This window comes from Tursiops truncatus, chromosome 7 (genome assembly GCF_011762595.2).
Source record: "Tursiops truncatus isolate mTurTru1 chromosome 7, mTurTru1.mat.Y, whole genome shotgun sequence".
NCBI classification, from domain to species: Eukaryota; Metazoa; Chordata; class Mammalia; order Artiodactyla; family Delphinidae; genus Tursiops; species Tursiops truncatus.
In genome coordinates this window covers 33,716,365-33,733,405 of record NC_047040.1, presented here as the reverse complement: position 1 = coordinate 33,733,405, position 17,041 = coordinate 33,716,365, and the positions used below count along the sequence as shown (strand labels likewise).

At 37.2% G+C, this 17,041-nt stretch overlaps 1 protein-coding gene and 1 non-coding gene across 11 annotated transcripts in view; one reads left to right on the top strand and one right to left on the bottom strand.

Annotated features, from left to right (window-relative positions):
• The window catches only part of ALS2 (alsin Rho guanine nucleotide exchange factor ALS2), an 86,682-nt gene that overhangs the window by 19,824 nt on the left and 49,817 nt on the right, over window positions 1-17,041 (bottom strand). For 4 of the 10 annotated variants that reach the window (XM_073807388.1, XM_073807391.1, XM_073807387.1 and 1 more), the window contains exons 13-20: window positions 15,230-15,392; window positions 11,112-11,261; window positions 10,686-10,814; window positions 10,246-10,316; window positions 9,781-9,847; window positions 3,548-3,750; window positions 3,363-3,428; window positions 2,235-2,333 (exon numbers count right to left, since the gene is read on the bottom strand). In XM_073807388.1, coding sequence (XP_073663489.1) covers window positions 2,235-2,333; window positions 3,363-3,428; window positions 3,548-3,750; window positions 9,781-9,847; window positions 10,246-10,316; window positions 10,686-10,814; window positions 11,112-11,261; window positions 15,230-15,392 — 948 coding nt within the window. Of the gene's footprint in view, window positions 1-2,234; window positions 2,334-3,362; window positions 3,429-3,547; window positions 3,751-9,780; window positions 9,848-10,245; window positions 10,317-10,685; window positions 10,815-11,111; window positions 11,333-15,229; window positions 15,393-17,041 lie in introns of those variants that run through there. The other 6 variants (XM_019939116.3, XM_019939110.3, XM_073807392.1 and 3 more) reach the window with 4 other exon arrangements.
• Window positions 12,517-12,622, top strand: LOC117313120 (U6 spliceosomal RNA). Its single transcript, XR_004527582.1, has one exon. It is a non-coding gene; the product is annotated as a U6 spliceosomal RNA (small nuclear RNA).

Sequence of the window (17,041 nt, the reverse complement as noted above, 5' to 3'; positions counted from 1 at the left end):
TGGTTAGAAAGAATGAATAAAGATCACAAGCACATTGAGTTCTGATGCTCATTTTTACAAAGTTTAGGAAATTCAAAATTATACTCATGTCTCACTGGTAGCTGTAATTATTTGTTTATATGACTATTTTCCACCAATCAAAAAATCTCATTTTTTTTTCTCATGGCTTTTCTTTTTTAAAACATCTTTATTGGAGTATAATTGCCTTACAATGGTATGTTAATTTCTGCTTTGCAACAAAGTGAATCAGCTATACATATACATCTATCCCCATATCTCCTCCCTCTTGCGTCTCCCTCCCACCCTCCCTATCCCACCCCTCTAGGTGGTCACAAAGCACTGAGCCGATCTCCCTGTGCTATGCAGCTGCTTCCGACTAGCTATCTATTTTACATTTGGTAGTGTATATATATCCATGCCACCCTCTCACTTCGTCCCAGCTTACCCTTCCCCCTCCCCGTGTCCTCAAGTCCATCCTCTATGTCTGTGTCTTTACTCTTGTCCTACCCCTAGGTTTTTCAGAACCTTTTTTTTAGATTCCATATGTATGTGTTAGAATTTGGTATTTGTTTTTCTCTTTCTGACATAGTTCACTCTGTATGACAGACTCTAGGTCCATCTACCTCACTACAAATAACTCAATTTCGTTTCTTTTATGGCTGAGTAATATTCCATTGTATATATGTGCCACATCTTCTTTACCCATTCATGTGTTGATGGACGATTAGGTTGCTTCCATGTCCTGGCTATTGTAAATAGAGCTGCAATGAACATTTTGGTACATGACTCTTTTTGAATTATGGTTTTCTCAGGGTATATGCCCAGTAGTGGGATTGCTGGGTCAAAGGGTAGTTCTATTTTTAGTCTTTTGAGGAACCTCCATACTGTTCTCTACAGTGGCTGTTATCAGTTTACATTCCCACCAACAGTGCAAGAGGGTTCCCTTTTCTCCACACCCTCTCCAGCATTTATTGTTTGTAGATTTTTTGATGTTGGCCATTCTGACAGGTGTGAGGTGATAACTCATTGTAGTTTTGATTTGCATTTCTCTAATGATTAGTGATCTTGAGCATCCTTTCATGTGTTTGTTGGCAATCTGTATATCTTCTTTGGAGGAATATCTGTTTAGGTCTTCTGCCCATTTTTGGATTGGGTTGTTTGTTTTTTTGATATTGAGCTGCATGAGCTGCTTGTAGATTAATCCTTTGTCAGTTGCTTCATTTGCAAATATTTTCTCCCATTCTGAGGGTTGTCTTTTCGACTTATTTATAGTTTCCTTTGCTGTGCAAAAGCTTTTAAGTATCATTAGGTCCCATTTGTTTATTTTTGTTTTTATTTCTATTTCTCTAGGAGGTGGGTGAAAAAAGGATCTTGCTGTGATTTATGTCATAGAGTGTTCTGCCTATGTTTTCCTCTAAGAGTTTTATAGTGTCTGGCCTTACATTTAGGTCTTTAATCCATTTTGAGTTTATGTTTGTGTATGGTGTTAGGGAGTGTGCTAATTTCATTCTTTTACATGTAGCTGTCCAGTTTTCCCAGCACCACTTATTGAAGAGGCTGTCTTTTCTCCATTGTATGTTCTTGCCTCCTTTATCATAGATTAGGTGACCATATGTGCGTGGGTTTATCTCTGGGCTTTCTATCCTGTACCATTGATCTATATTTCTGTTTTTGTGCCAGTACCATACTGTCTTGACTACTGCAGCTTTGTAGTATAGTCTGAAGTCCAGAAGCCTGATTCCTCCAGCTCCGTTTTCCTTTCTCAAGATTGTTTTGGCTTGAGATAAAAATCTCATTTTTGAATGACTGAGTCTAAGAAGTTGAAGATGTTGTGGGCAGTATTTTGTGTTAACATGGGGAAAAATGTGTATTTAGTCCCTTACGGGAAAATGAAATAATGAGTCATCTCTGAAAGAATGACAGGCTTTGTCCATATTAGAGTCATGCAGTAAATATAAGATAAATTTACAAGCAAGATATTTAGGAGATTCTATGAGAAAGTTATGGTTTACAAGGTTTACACAGTTTTGTGAAGAACTAAATAATAACCTAATATTTTCATCTTGTGATAGATGAGAGGTTGACCTTTTAAAGAAGACTCTATATAGCTTCAGTCATAAGAAGAATAAATAAAACTTACTGCTTGGAAACTCTGGCTACACAAACATTTAGGTTTAAATGATTCTTTGAAAAAGCAACACCAACCAGTCCAGCAACATTTCTAATGCTATTACCTATAGACTCCTTGACCACACATTTTTCCTTCTTTCCAATGGCCCACATAATGGTCTTCTTTGTTCAGTGCTTTGTTTGGGATTCTGTATTCTCCATACCTGCCAAGGGGAATAAAAACATCTTAAGATGCATTATGCCATATTCACCTTTTATGTGTATACACTGGCAAATATAACAAGAACAGAGAAAAGATCTGTTGATACCTAGAGGAGGAAAGGGGTAAATGGGGTCTTGGTTTAAGCTGTTATCTATTACCTAAGCTATGTGGCAAGTCTTAGACGAGTGGGACATCAACACCACTACACAGATCAATTAGGTGTTTTATCCCAAGTCCAATGAAAAACAGAAAACCTGTGGTTTAGGCCTATTTCCACCACTAATTAGCTGCATCACCTTGGGTAAATCCAGGTACCCAGCTCCCTCATCTGTGTAATAAGGGGGGTATATCAGATTAGCTCAAGTCTCTTCTCATTCTGAAATTCTATTAAATGGAGATTAAAAGACATCATAAAAATTTATATTATCACACACAAAAAAAATCACCTACACAATTTATATTATAATCTTTTGATATAGTAAAATATATCAGTTCTCTAACATGATACAAAATACTTCACTGTCATATATTTACAGTGTTAGAAAACATAAGTTTATATAAAAATAGTGTCATTTGAGTACCATTAGGATACCATATCATTTAGAAGATTTCCCCTTCAACAGATCACAGAAATTAAAGATGAATTAAAACTACTGAAAGGAAAATTTCTCTATGTCCTTTGTGTAAAGGGGGCACTTCTATATCAACAATCTCAACATCAACATTACCCAAGGTCTTCAGTCTTTACAACTAAGAAATAGATAGAAAACACAGTCCCATGTCAACAGATGGAAGCTGTGTAACCTGAGATAACACAGCTGTCAAGGTAAGTGATTCATTCTAGACAAATCAAGGCTGCACCCTGGATTCCTAGCTCTCTTCATGTTCATACATGTCCATTATAAGCCCTAATCCACTTCCAAAAGCACAAAACAAAATTCTACCAACTGTCTTGAAGATAACTCTAAACACAAAATAACATAATGTAAGTCTGTAGTTGAATTTACACTCATGTTCACGAAGTTCTTACCCATCTTCCAAGCCATTCCTGAACATGCCAGAATAGATCTTTCCATCTGGCCACTTCAAAACCCCTCTGGAATGCATAAGTAAAGAATAATACATGTCAATTAATGTTTCTGATAATCAGTACTTTTGCAGTACTTAGACTACCATCCTGACTCCAGGCATAAATCCAACTGTAAACATTCTCACCTGCCATGAGGCTTCCCTGAAAGCCAGCGTCCATCATAGGTTGCATCCTTTAGGCGAGGATCCTTGTAGAAAGTATATTTGGCACTGCGTGAAATGGGTGGTTCCTGCCTCTGAATACTGCTGCCACTTCCATAAGGTGGAAAATCAGACATCCCCCTCAAAGCCTGATCTACAGCTTGGCTTATAGCCCGGAGCCACTTTGTCTAGGAGCAAAAAGTAAATTTCAGTAAGCTTAAGGCAACAACTCGTCAAGCACTGCTTTAAATCCTGCTAGCTTTCCTTGGTGTGAAAAAACTTCTGACTCCTAATACTCTCTTTATTGAGTAATACTGATTGGCTCTTGAAATAAACTGCTTTATGTCTGAAATTGCTACACTAAAACAACAACAGAGAAGCAAGAAGAATTAGAATCTTGCAGCCTGTGGAACAAAAACCACATTCACAGAAAGACAGACAAAATGAAAAGGCAGAGGACTATGTACCAGATGAAGGAACAAGATAAAAGCCCAGAAAAACAACTAAATAAAGTGGAGATAGGCAACCTTCAAGAAAAAGAATTCAGAACAATGATAGTGAGGATGATCCAGGACCTTGGAAAAAGAATGGAGGCAAAGATCGAGAAGACTGCAAGAAATGTTTAACAAAGACCTAGAAGAATTAAAGAACAAACACCTAGAAGAGTTAAAGAACAAACAAACAGAGATGAACAACACAATAACTGAAATGAAACATACACTACAAGGAATCATTAGCAGAATAACTGAGGCAGAAGAATGGATAAGTGCCCTGGAAGACAGAATGGTGGAATTCACTGCCACGGAACAGAATAAAGAAAAAAGAATGAAAAGAAATGAAGACAACCTAAGAGACCTCTGGGACAACATTAAACACACGAACATTTGCATTATAGGGGTCCCAGAAGGAGGAGAGAGAAAGTACCCAAGAAAATATTTGAAGAGATTATAGTCAAAAATTTCCCTAATATGGGAAAGGAAATAGCCATCCAAGTCCAGGAAGCACAGAGAGTCCCAGGCAGGATAAACCCAAGAAGAAACACGCTGAGACATACAGTAATCAAACTGACAAAAATTAAAGAAAAATAATTAAAAGCCACAAGGGAAAAATGACAAATAACATACAAGGGAACTCCCATAAGCTTAAGAGCTGATTTCTCAGCAGAAACTCTGCAAGCCAGAAGGGAGTGGCATGATATATTTAAAGTGGTGAAAGGGAAGAAGCTACAACCAAGATTACTCTACCCGGCAAGGATCTCATTCAGATTCGATGGAGAAATCAAAAGCTTTACAGACAAACAAAAGCTAAGAGAATTCAGCACCACCAAACCAGCTCTACAACAAATGCTAAAGGAACTTCTCTAAGTGGGAAACACAAGAGAAGAAAAGGATCTACAGGGCTTCCCTGGTGGCGCAGTGGTTAAGAATCCACCTGCCAATGCAGGGGACACAGGTTCAAGCCCTGGTCTGGAAAGAGGCCACATGTCGCGGAGCAACTAAGCCCTTGCGCTACAACTACTGGGCCTGTGTTCTGGAGCCCATGAACCACAACTACTGAGCCCACATGCCACAACTACTGAAGCCCACACACCTAGAGCCCATGCTGTGCAACAAGAGAAGCAACTGCAATGAGAAGCCTGCGCACCGCAAGGAAGAGTAGCCCCCGCTCGCCAAAACTACAGAAAGCCTGTGCGCAGCAACAAAGACCCAATGCAGCCAAAAATAAATAAATTAAATAAATTAATTTTTTTAAAAAAAGGACCTACAAAAACAAACCCAAAACAATTAAGAAAATGGTAATAGGGACATACGTATCCATAAATACCTTAAATGTGAATGGATTAAATGCTCCAACAAAAAGACACAGGCTCACTGAATGGATACAAAAACAAGACTCATGTATATGCTGTCTACAAGAGATGCACTTCAGACCTAGGGACACATATAGACTGAAAGTGAGGGGATGGAAAAAGATACTCCATGCAAATGGAAATCAAAAGAAAGCTGGAGTAGCAATACTCATATCAGATAAAATAGACTTTAAAACAAAGACTGTTACAAGAGACAAGGAAAGACACTACATAATGGTCAAGGGATCAACCCAAGAGGAAGATATAACAATTATAAATATATATGCACCCAACATAGGAGCACCTCAATACATAAGGCAAATGCAGACAGCTATAAAACAGGAAATCGACAGTAACACAATAATAGTGGGGGACTTTAACACCTCACTTACCCCAATGGACACATCATCCAGACAGAAAATTAATAAGGAAACACAAGCTTTAAATGACAAAATAGACCAGATGGACTTAATTCATATTTATAGGGCATTCCATCCACAAACAGCAGATTACACTTTCTTCTCAAGTGCACACAGAACGTTCTCCAGGATAGATCACATCTTGGGTCACAAATCAAGTCTTGCTAAATTTAAGAAAATTGAAATTATAGCATCTTTTCCGACCACAACGCTATGAGATTAGAAATAAATTACAAGGAAAAGAACATAAAAAACACAAACACATGGAAGCTAAACAATACATCACTAAATAACCAAGAGATCACTGAAGAAATCAAAGAGAAAATCAAAAAATACCTAGAGACAAATGACAATGAAAACACGACAATCAAAAACCTACGCAATGCAGCAAAAGCAGTTCTAAGAGAGAAGTTTATAGCATTACAATTCTACCTCAAGAAACAAGAAAAATCTCAAATAAACAATCTAACCAAACAAACTAGTGGTTACCAGTGGGGAGAGGGAAGGGGGAAGTGGCAAGGTAAGGGTAGGGGATTAAGAGGTACAAGCTACTACATATAAAATAAATAAACTACAAGTATATGTTGTATAGCACAGGGAATATAACCAATATTTTATAATAACTTTAAGTAAAAAAATTTGAATTGCAAAAAAAAAAATCTAACCTTACACCTAAAGGAACTAGAGAAAGAAGAACAAACAAAACCCAAAGTTAGGTAGAAGGAAAGAAATCATAAAGGTCACAGCACAAATAAATGAAACAGAAACAAAGAAAACAATAGCAAAGATCAATAAAGCTAAAAGCTGGGTCTTTGAGAAGATAAACAAAATTGATAAACCATTAGCCAGACTCAGCAAGAAAAAGACGGAGAGCACTCAAATCAATAAAATTAGAAATGAAAAAGGAGAAGTTACAACAGACACCGCAAAAGTACAAAGCATCATAAGATACTACTACAAGCAACTTTATGCCTGTAAAATGGACAACATGGAAGAAATGGACAAATTCTTAGAAAGGTATAGCCTTCCAAGACTGAACAAGGAAGAAACAGAAAATATGAACAGACCAATCACAAGTAATGAAATTGAAACTGTGATTAAAAATCTTTCAACAAACAAAAGTCCAGGACCAGATGGCTTCACAGGTGAATTCTATCAAACATTTAGAGAAGACCTAAAACCCATCCTTCTCAAACTCTTACAAAAAATTGTAGAGGAAGGAACACTTCCAAACTCATTCTACAAGGCCACCATCACCCTGATACCAAAACCAGACAAAGATATTACAAAAAAAGAAAATTACAGATGAATATCACTGATGAATATAGATGCAAAAATCCTCAACAAAATACTAGCAGACAGAATCCAATAACACGTTAAAAGGACCACACACCATGATCAAGTGGGATTTATCCCAGGGTGCAAGGATTCTTCAATGTATGCAAACCAATCAATGTGATACACCATATTAACATATTGAAGAATAAAAACCATATGATCATCTCAATAGATTCAGAAAAAGCTTTTGACAAAATTCAACACGCATTTATGATAAAAACTATCCAGAAAGTGGGCAAGGAGGGAACCTACCTCAACATAATAAAGGCCATATAAGACAAACTCACAGCAAACATCATTCTCAATGCTGAAAACCTGAAAGCATTTCCTCTAAGATCAGGAAGAAGACAAGGATGTCCACTCTCACCACTCTTATTCAGCATAGTTTTGGAAGTCCTAGCCACAGCAGAGAAGAAAAAGAAATAAAAGGAATATAAACTGGAAAAAGAAGAAGTAAAACTGTCACTGTTTACAGATGACATGATACCATACATAGAGAATCCTGAAGATGTCACCAGAAAACTACTAGAGCTAATCAATGACTCTGGTAAAGTGGCAGGATACAAAATTAAGCACAGAAATCTTTTGTATTCCTATACACTAACAACGAAAGATCAGAAAGAGAAATTAAGGCAACAATCCCATTCACCACTGCAACAAAAAGAATGAAATACCTAGGAATAAACCTACCTAAGGAGGTAAAAGACCTGTACTCAGAAAACTATAAGACATTGATGAAAGAAATCAAAGATGACACAAACAGATGGAGAGATATACCATGGTCTTGGATTGGAAGAATCAATACTGTGAAAATGACTGTACTACCCAAAGCAATCTACAGATTCAATGCAATCACTATCAAATTACCAATGGCATTTTTTATAGAATTAGAACAAAAAAATTTTAAATTTGTATGGAGACCCAAAAGACCTGGAATAGCCAAAGCAATCTTGAGAAAGAAAAATGGAGTTGGAGGAATCAGGCTCCCCGACTTCAAATTATGCTACAGAGCTACAGTAATCAAGACAAAATGGTACTTGCACAAAAACAGAAATATAGATCAATGGAACAGGATAGAAAGCCCAGAGATAAACCCACACACCTATGGTCAACTAATCTATGACAAAGGAGGCAAGGACATACAACAGGGAAAAGACAGTCTCTTCAATAAGTGGTGCTGGGAAAACTGGACAGCTACATGCCAAGGAATGAACTTAGAACACTCTCTAACACCATACACAAAACTAAACTCTAAATGGATTAAAGACCTAAGCGTAAGACCAGACACTATAAAACTCTTAGAGGAAAACATAGGAAGAACACTCTTTAACATAAATCACAGCAAGATCTTTTTTGACCCACCTCCTAGAGTAATGGAAATAAAAACAAAAATAAACAAATGGGACCTAATGAAACTTAAAAGCTTTTGCAAAGCAAAGGAAACTATAAACAAGACGAAAAGACAACCCTCAGAATGGGAGAAAATATTTGCAAATGAATCAATGGACAAAGGATTCATCTCCAAAATAGAAATGCAAATCAAAACTACAATGAGGTATCACCTCACACCAGTTAGAATGGGCATCATCAGAAAATCTACAAACAAATGCTGGAGAGGGAACCCTCCTGCACTGTTGCTGGGAATGTAAATTGATACAGCCACTATGGAGAACAGTATGGAGGTTGCTTACAAAACTAAAAATAGAATTACTGTATGACCCAGCAATCACACTACTGGGCATATACCCAGAGAAAACCATAATTCAAAAAGACACATGGGGGGCTTCCCTGGTGGCGCAGTGGTTGGGAGTCCGCCTGCCGATGCAGGGGACGCGGGTTTGTGCCCCGGTCGGGGAGGATCCCGCATGCCGCAGAGCGGCTGGGCCCATGGGCCGTGGCCGCTGGGCCTGTGCGTCCGGAGCCTGTGCTCCTCAACGGGAGAGGCCACGGCTGTGAGGGGCCCACGTACCGCAAAAAAAAAAAAAAAAAAAAAAAAAAAAGACACACGCACCCCAATGTTCATTGCAGCACTATTTACAATAGCCAGTACTTGGAAGCAACGTAAATGCCCATCGACAGACGAATGGATAAAGAAGATTTGGTACATATATACAATGGAATATTACTCAGCCATAAAAAGGAAAGTAATTGGGTCATTTGTAGAGATGCGGATGGACTCAGACCATCATACAGAGTGAAATAAGTCAGAAAGAGAAAAACAAATATCATATATAAATGCGTATATGTGGAATCTAGAAAAATGGTACAGATGAACCGGTTTGCAAGGCAGAAATAGAGACACAGATGTAGAGAACAAACGTATGGACACCAAGGGGGGAAAGTGGTGGTGGTGGTGTGAGGAATTGGGAGACTTGGACTGATACGTATACACCAATATGTATAAAATAGATAACTAATAAGAACCTGCTGTATAATAAAATAAAATAAAGAACAGCAACAACAAAATTCTACAGTCTTGGTTTAATGAAGATTTATCAGACATCATTATGGATCATTAGGCAAGCAAGAACAGTTTTTATTCCTTTCTTACCACCATAAGAGACAGAAAGAGCCAGGCCAAAGATGGAAGGAAAATACCATGATGGACTAACCTTTTCCTGGGGCGTTGATGAAATGAGAGTGAACTGCTCCTCGGGTGTAGTTATCTTTAGGCCATTCCTAAAACGTTCACAAGGATAAAGATCAGTAAGTATGACAACCTGTCATTACAGCATCCATCCTCAAATATGAAAAGCAACTTGTTTATTTCAAAGGGATCAGAAGTCAATTAAATTTAAATATATTCAATGTTCTGGGTGTGGTTTCCACGGTGGGAAAAGGACACAGTTATTTCTCTGGGTTAAACTATGGGGATGAGAACAATGGAGAAGCCCTTCCACCACTTGTCATGATTTGTCATGCTCTTCACAGCAGGGCACTTACTACCTACGTACTGGGAGGGTAAGCCTTCTTGTGCAGAATGGGGAGGCCTCCTGAGCCTTCCCATTTTATTCATGTCTAAGGAAACAAACTGGCTAAGTAACAGAGGAAGGGAATGAGGTTGGGGGGACACTTACACACCACCAGCTTCTTCAGAAAGTGGCTCTGCCCACAGTGTGGCCAAAGGGAAAACATGGTGTGTGGAGAACTGAAACAAAGAACATGGAGACACATCTGAGAAAGCCCATGTGGGCCCTGGGGTCGCTGCTGCAGAACCCCTTTCAAATGGTTAAGTCCACCTCAGCCACATAGTCCCCATAACATAACTAACCCCAATGGTCTCGCCATGTCTGCTGCAAGGACCCCTTCAGATGGCTGACACTCATTTTCAAGTTAGAAACTAAAAAAGCTCCCTGAAATCTGGCCGGTACCACAAAAGCAAGCTAAACAGTCTCTTTTACTCAAGAGTTTCAGTAAAATCACAATAGTTTGTAAAATAAACTGATACTATGATTAATTAAATACTCATAGTACTGCACCTTCCAGGGCCTCTTTTAAGGTTAGGAATCCAGCATACCTGGGCATGGACTAGGGCATCATTAAAGAGAATGAACCAATTCACAGAAAACCTCCCAGCATGCTGCAGAGACAGGGCCCGGTTACTGCTCTCACACAGCAGTCGACGCTCTGGCTTCCTCAAGGAATCCTGGTATTAAAAACAAATACAAAATTGAAGTATCAAAATTATTTTCTGCAAAGAGAAGATGAAAACGATACAAATGACATTAAGGAGAATTTGTTGGTCACAGCTCTAAATTCAGACGGGATCCAAACATTTCACAAAATCAGTGCTCAAAGGAAAATAAAAAGATAGGAACAAACAAAAGAGGGAGAGGCATATTCAGAGAGGATTCCTAGCCAGGAGGGAAGGTGTTGATATGTAAAGCCCCCACTGCTGTGGTCTTAGTTGCCCTTAGAAAAGGGGTCATTAAAGCATTATTACCATAAATAAGTGAGAAACCGAGAAAATTATGGCAGCTGTTACGGATAAGCCTGCTGTTTGCCGGGATATCAACAGTTGGCACGGTTTACCGTCATTTTTCCAGGAAAGGTCTTCCAGAAACCCAGTGTGTATTCTGCTTCCTTCCTTTTCCTGCCGAGATGGAGAGCAAGAGACTCATAACAAGAACTGGAATCCTGCAGTTTCTGGTATTCTGGAGATGTCTAGAGGCCAATAATTAAGGAGGGAAAAAAGAATATAAAACAATTGTCCAGAATTTGTAGACTCAGTGTGGTTTAGATATGTAGTAATAGTTTAGGGAGGGAAGCCAGCCTAAGAACAGATATGGTACACTAAAGGGAGCTGAGGAAAAAGAAGACTGGTTCCAGAAAATCCTACCACATACAGGTACTATGAAATAGGGGAAGAACTCAAGGGGAAAAGAAATATACACTGACAGTTATCAGTGAGGAGAGCAGCAGAGAACTCAGGATAGGCCAGGAATTCTCAGGGGTTTTGGTCTCGGGATCTCTCTGTTTTGCTTTTGTGGGTTATTATCTCCTGATATTTACCATATCAGAGAATAAAGTTTAAAAAACTTTATATCTTTATTAACTCACTTCAAATACAATAACATTTTTAATGAAAAATAACTAAAATTTCCAAAACAAAAAAATGTTTCATGAGGAAAGTGGCATTGTTCTACATCTTTTCCAATCTCTTTATTATCTGACTTAAAAGATGACAGCTGGATTTTCATATCTGCCACTGCATTTAATCTGTTAAGATTCTTTATTTGAAATAAATGAAGAAAATCTTGCTTTTTAAAGATATTTAGTCGGAAAAGGGAGGAGGATTTTAATAGCCATTTCATATAATTGTGGATATTCTCCTTTGAAACTATACCAAAACTTGTTAAGTGGTAGTTTCTTAAAGAGTAGCTAAAATGTGGAATCTGAAACTACATCAAACTCTTTGTATCCTGTTACATTAAAATTCTCTGGTCTATCCTACATTTTGAATAGATTTTTTTTTAAAACCTATGCATGATTTTATAACGTGTGAATTGGACATTTGAAAAATACTGGTTCAGTGAATTATGCAGATCTTCCAAATGTTGATACATTTTATTGTATCAAAAAGCACATTAAATCGTCACCAATCTCATCAGAAAGTCTTTAAATATTGGAAAAATGCCAAGCTTGTAGTGATACACACGTTTTCCACATTTTAATTTTTGCTTAAAAATTCAGATTTTTATCATTGGCAACAAATACTGTCAGTTGTTCTCCTTGAAGTGACAGGTTCATTTAACCCCCTTTTTTGAGAAAGTATCTGTCAAATACCCAAGTCTGAATAACCACAGTTTATCTGTCAATTGTTCTTTCAAGTTAAAAAAAAAAAAAAAGTGCTGCTTCAGCAGCACATATACTAAAATTGGAACGATAAGCAGAAGATTAGCATGGCCCTTGAGCAAGGATGACGTGCAAATTCGTGAACCATTCCACATTTAAAAGAAAAAGGTAGCTTTCAACTCAAACAATCTCAATCTTGTGCTTTTCCTTGAAAAACATTCATACTTTGGGATGCAGCAGAGCTGCTTTCTGTGTACTCCCCATTTCATCATGCAGAATATTAAAAAGATGTTGTATTTCTGTGTGTGGTGATAAATTTAACTAGACTTACTGTGGTCATTTCATAATATGTACATATATTGAATCACTATGTTGTATACCTGAAACTAATAAAATGTTATATGTCAATTATATCTCTCTTTTTTTTTTTTAAAGATGTATACTCAGTGGTTGATGTTAAAAAGAATAATTTTTACTGCTTTACCAAGAATGTTTTTTAAGTGAAATTGGCAATTTTTTGTTTGTTTATTTTTTTTTTTAACTGCAAGTACATGCCAGCAAAGAACACAATGACTGAGTATAGTTTGGTGCCACTGCCTTGATTCATGCTAAGGAGCCAGCAGTTTGACCCATCTTTATCTCTGCACCATCAGTGCAAACGACAACACAGTGTAATCAGCAAATGTCTTAGTACTGTCCTGAAAACAGTTTGATCCTGCCATCTCCTGAAAGGGTCTCTAGAACCCCCAGGTGTCTGTGACCAAGCTTTGAGAATCAACCACGGGATAGGGTATAATTGCAGTGTCTTGTGGAGAGTGAGGAGAAGGTAAGATGAAAAGATGATTCCTCACATTTGTAATTACTTTACATTCCACAGTTCTCAGTCATTCATATCCATTTTTTCCATTCATTTAAGGAACATTTAATGGTATCTACTACATATGGAATATTCTGTTGAATGCTAGGGATAAAAAAATAAGTAAGGCACAATCTTTGTCTTCTGGGAGCTTATAACTAGGCAGAGAAGACAGAAAAACATATAACATACCAGAATAATACATTGGTTTTGTTAATAGGTTATTGGAAGAGACAATATAGTAAAATAGTCAAAGGAAGAGACTCTGGAGCCAGAATGCTCTGATATGAATTCTAGCTCTACCAATTCTCAGCTATGCCTCAATTCTCTCATCTGAAAAAGGGGGATGATAGTAATAGTATCTATTTCACAGAGTCGATGTGGGGATTAAATGAATATATATAACATGCTTAGAACAGTACATGGCACATGGAGTGCATTTAATAAATATTAGGTATTATTTTTATTTAAATAATTTTATACACATATAATGTCTCAGCTATACCTTACACTTATTAAATAACAATTCGCAGTGATGGAACATAGCCACGTGTTTTGAAAAATACAGACGATTTTGATCCCCAACCCTGGCTGAGGATCAATGACATAATGTGATAAGAAAATAATGGGGACAAAAAGTACTAGCAAAACACAGAGAAGGGAATAAGAGATGGGCAGGGAAAGGAGTGGAGTATGGTCAGAGAGGGCTTCATTTTCATGAGAAAAAGATTTTTGACTCAAGCCTTGAAGGTTTCCCATAATGAGGATAGAGGAAATATAAAGCATATGAGAACTATATCCAGGGAATCTGAACTAACATGTAGGACACAGGGTAGACTATAAGGCTAGAAACAAAAGAGAGTATCAGACTGTGAAGGGCCTTTAATTCCAAACTAAAAGAGCATGGATTTTTTACACAGAATCAGGACTCTTCAGACTGGAAATAGTACAGTATCAGACTCTGAACAATTCCAAGCTGATCTAGCTGATTTTTGATTAATTAAGGACATACTGAGTGAAATCTGTATCTCATTGGGATATTTGTGTAGCTCAAACCTTCATAGCTGAAATTAGATCAGTTTGGGGTAACACTGAAACCAGACAAAAGAACAGACCCACAAGACCACAGTAGGATCAAACGTAGAAAGGCCACATCAATTCCTAGATCACTCTGGAGACAATATCTGTCCAGAGAAGGAGATAGATTCCAAGATTTGAAAAATCCTGAACTATAAGAAACACTAGAATCATTATGGTTTCTCTAGAGTCCTTCAGAATGGAAAAATAAAACAACACGTTTCAGTACAATTTCAAAGGTGACTGCCTTAGGACCAGCTTTAACATATACCCATATCCTAGAGCAGTGCTAATTTTCTAGGACTCCACCTAACTAATTTAATACAGAAAGTGAACTCATTAACATTTGAGAAAATCCTGTAACACTGTGATTTCTCATAGCATATGCCAAGGTGACCCAAATACCTGGCATAAGTCTATCATGAGTCCAGGCTAGGTGCTGATGCCACTGCCGTACAAGTGTGAGTCATTATATAGGAAGCCAGGGTTTTAAACAGTTCTGTGTAATTGTACTCAGTATGTACTCAAACTTGGACAACTATTGAATGAGTAGCACAACTGGGTCTCAACTTTAGACTTTCATAAAATGAATAAAATTAATCTTGTTAAGGTCCTGAGAGGAAACTGAATCTACAGCAAAGAACACTAGATATACCTACAGTCATACTTTCTGCTTTCATTTCCCTGAAGAAAAATAAATTTAGACACATTATAAATATTAAATTAGTGTAGTTCCAGATCTTGGGGTAGCATAATTCAAACAAACAAACAAACAAACAAACTATGATCCTTGACTTCCCAAGTGTCCAAAGGAGGTATACATGAGAGCTTACCACTTCAAAACAAGTAGCAAGCTTTAGCAAAACTTTGGCATAATTATGAAGTCGTCTGATTGGCAAGAAAAACAAGGTATTCAATATTTCCATCAATTGGGTGTTTTCATCATTCACTTCTGATAAGTCTTGCAATAGTTCCTGGTTTTTATTTAGGAAATCACTGAAGGTAGAGAAAAACAGGGGTTCAGTTAATCATTTTGGTACTGACGACATGCATGATATTGAGTAGACATATTTCACTTGATACTACCTTTTTCAAAATGTACATTTTTAGGTGCTATGAAAGAAAGTACCAGAAGATTAATACAATGAAATAAACCAGATGTAATTAAAAGAATTTCCCTGCCTATAAAATGGGATTTGGGGGTATAAAAAGTAGCAAATGGTAGCAATAGTAACTCTGTAATAGAGATGGTTAATCACAGGCTTGTGCCTGAAGTTCTAGGAAATGAATCATACATCCTACAGTTTCAGGGAATAATTGGAGACCAGCTGACACATTTACCTATTAATTTCCAAGCCAGAAGTTACAGCAATAAATGGCAAGACTAACTGCTCTAATTAGTTGTGCTACACAGAAATACTGGAGGAAAAAACAAAGCTCTTTGCTCTAACAGAATTGGCGTGGAATATTAAAATACTTCTAATTTCTTTTTTTTTTTAAATTGTTTATCATCTAATAAGAGTTTATTACAGGACAGTAACAAAAAGCTGTAGATACCAATACTACAATTAAGAGGAAACAGTAAAGCAAATTACATGTGCAGATTTTAATGTTGACATTGTCAAAAGCATTCAAACTGAAGCCAACATTTAGTTTTTATATTCAATTATATATAAGTTCATAATTAAAATTTTACTGCAAATTTTAAGGCTGATTAGTAACCCATTGAGACTATGCTCACCAGACTAAAACACTTAAAAGATCTGTAAAGTAGTAAGAGTCGGTGGAACAGAGTAATACTCATTATCTGCCACTTAATGAACAATAATTCTGTGCCAGGTACCACCCTGACTGCTTTACAAGCACTACACTACAATTCTCAGCTACAAGGCTTCAAACAAAACAATGTCACACAAGACTATAAAGCAAAAATGAATAATTTTATAATCCCTTAGAGAACTATGGAATAAAGAGATGTTTAACTCAGAAATTATAAAATATTATCTTAGAAAGATGGAAAAATATGTAATAATTTCCAGGAACCCATAAGTTCAACGGCACAAAGTGGACTGTTTTATAATGCAATTAAGAGAGCGTGCCCCGAGGAACATGGCCCAGATTTTTGTTTATATTGGCCTGTTGGATGTTCCTACTTCCTCCACCACATCCTATTGCTGAGATCAGCTGGGGAAACTTATTTAATCCTACAGAAATATTCTGCTTTGACCTGCTCCTGAGAGATGGAGGTGGTACATGGTGAACACATACTCCCTCTGACCACATTTCTTCTGGACGCCCAGTACTAGACCAGAAATGTTCCAACACTTGTAAATCCCTATTACCTTTCTGGACTCACTCAAGTTCTTGCCTGTAGACTTTCCCAAAAGGGGCCCTAGTACGCTCTCAGAAAACCTGAACTACTCTGTTTAGCTTATCTTCTCTTGGGAGCTTTGAATCCAATAGTGGCAATATTGCTCTTTCCTTACATGGCTAAGTTTGCACTTGTTACTCGAAAAATAAATATATTAAAGGTAAAAACCACCCAAGTGTCCATTGACAGATGAATGGATAATCAAAATGTGGTCTATACATACAATGGAATATTATTCAGACGTATAATGAAATGAAATTTTGATATATGCTAC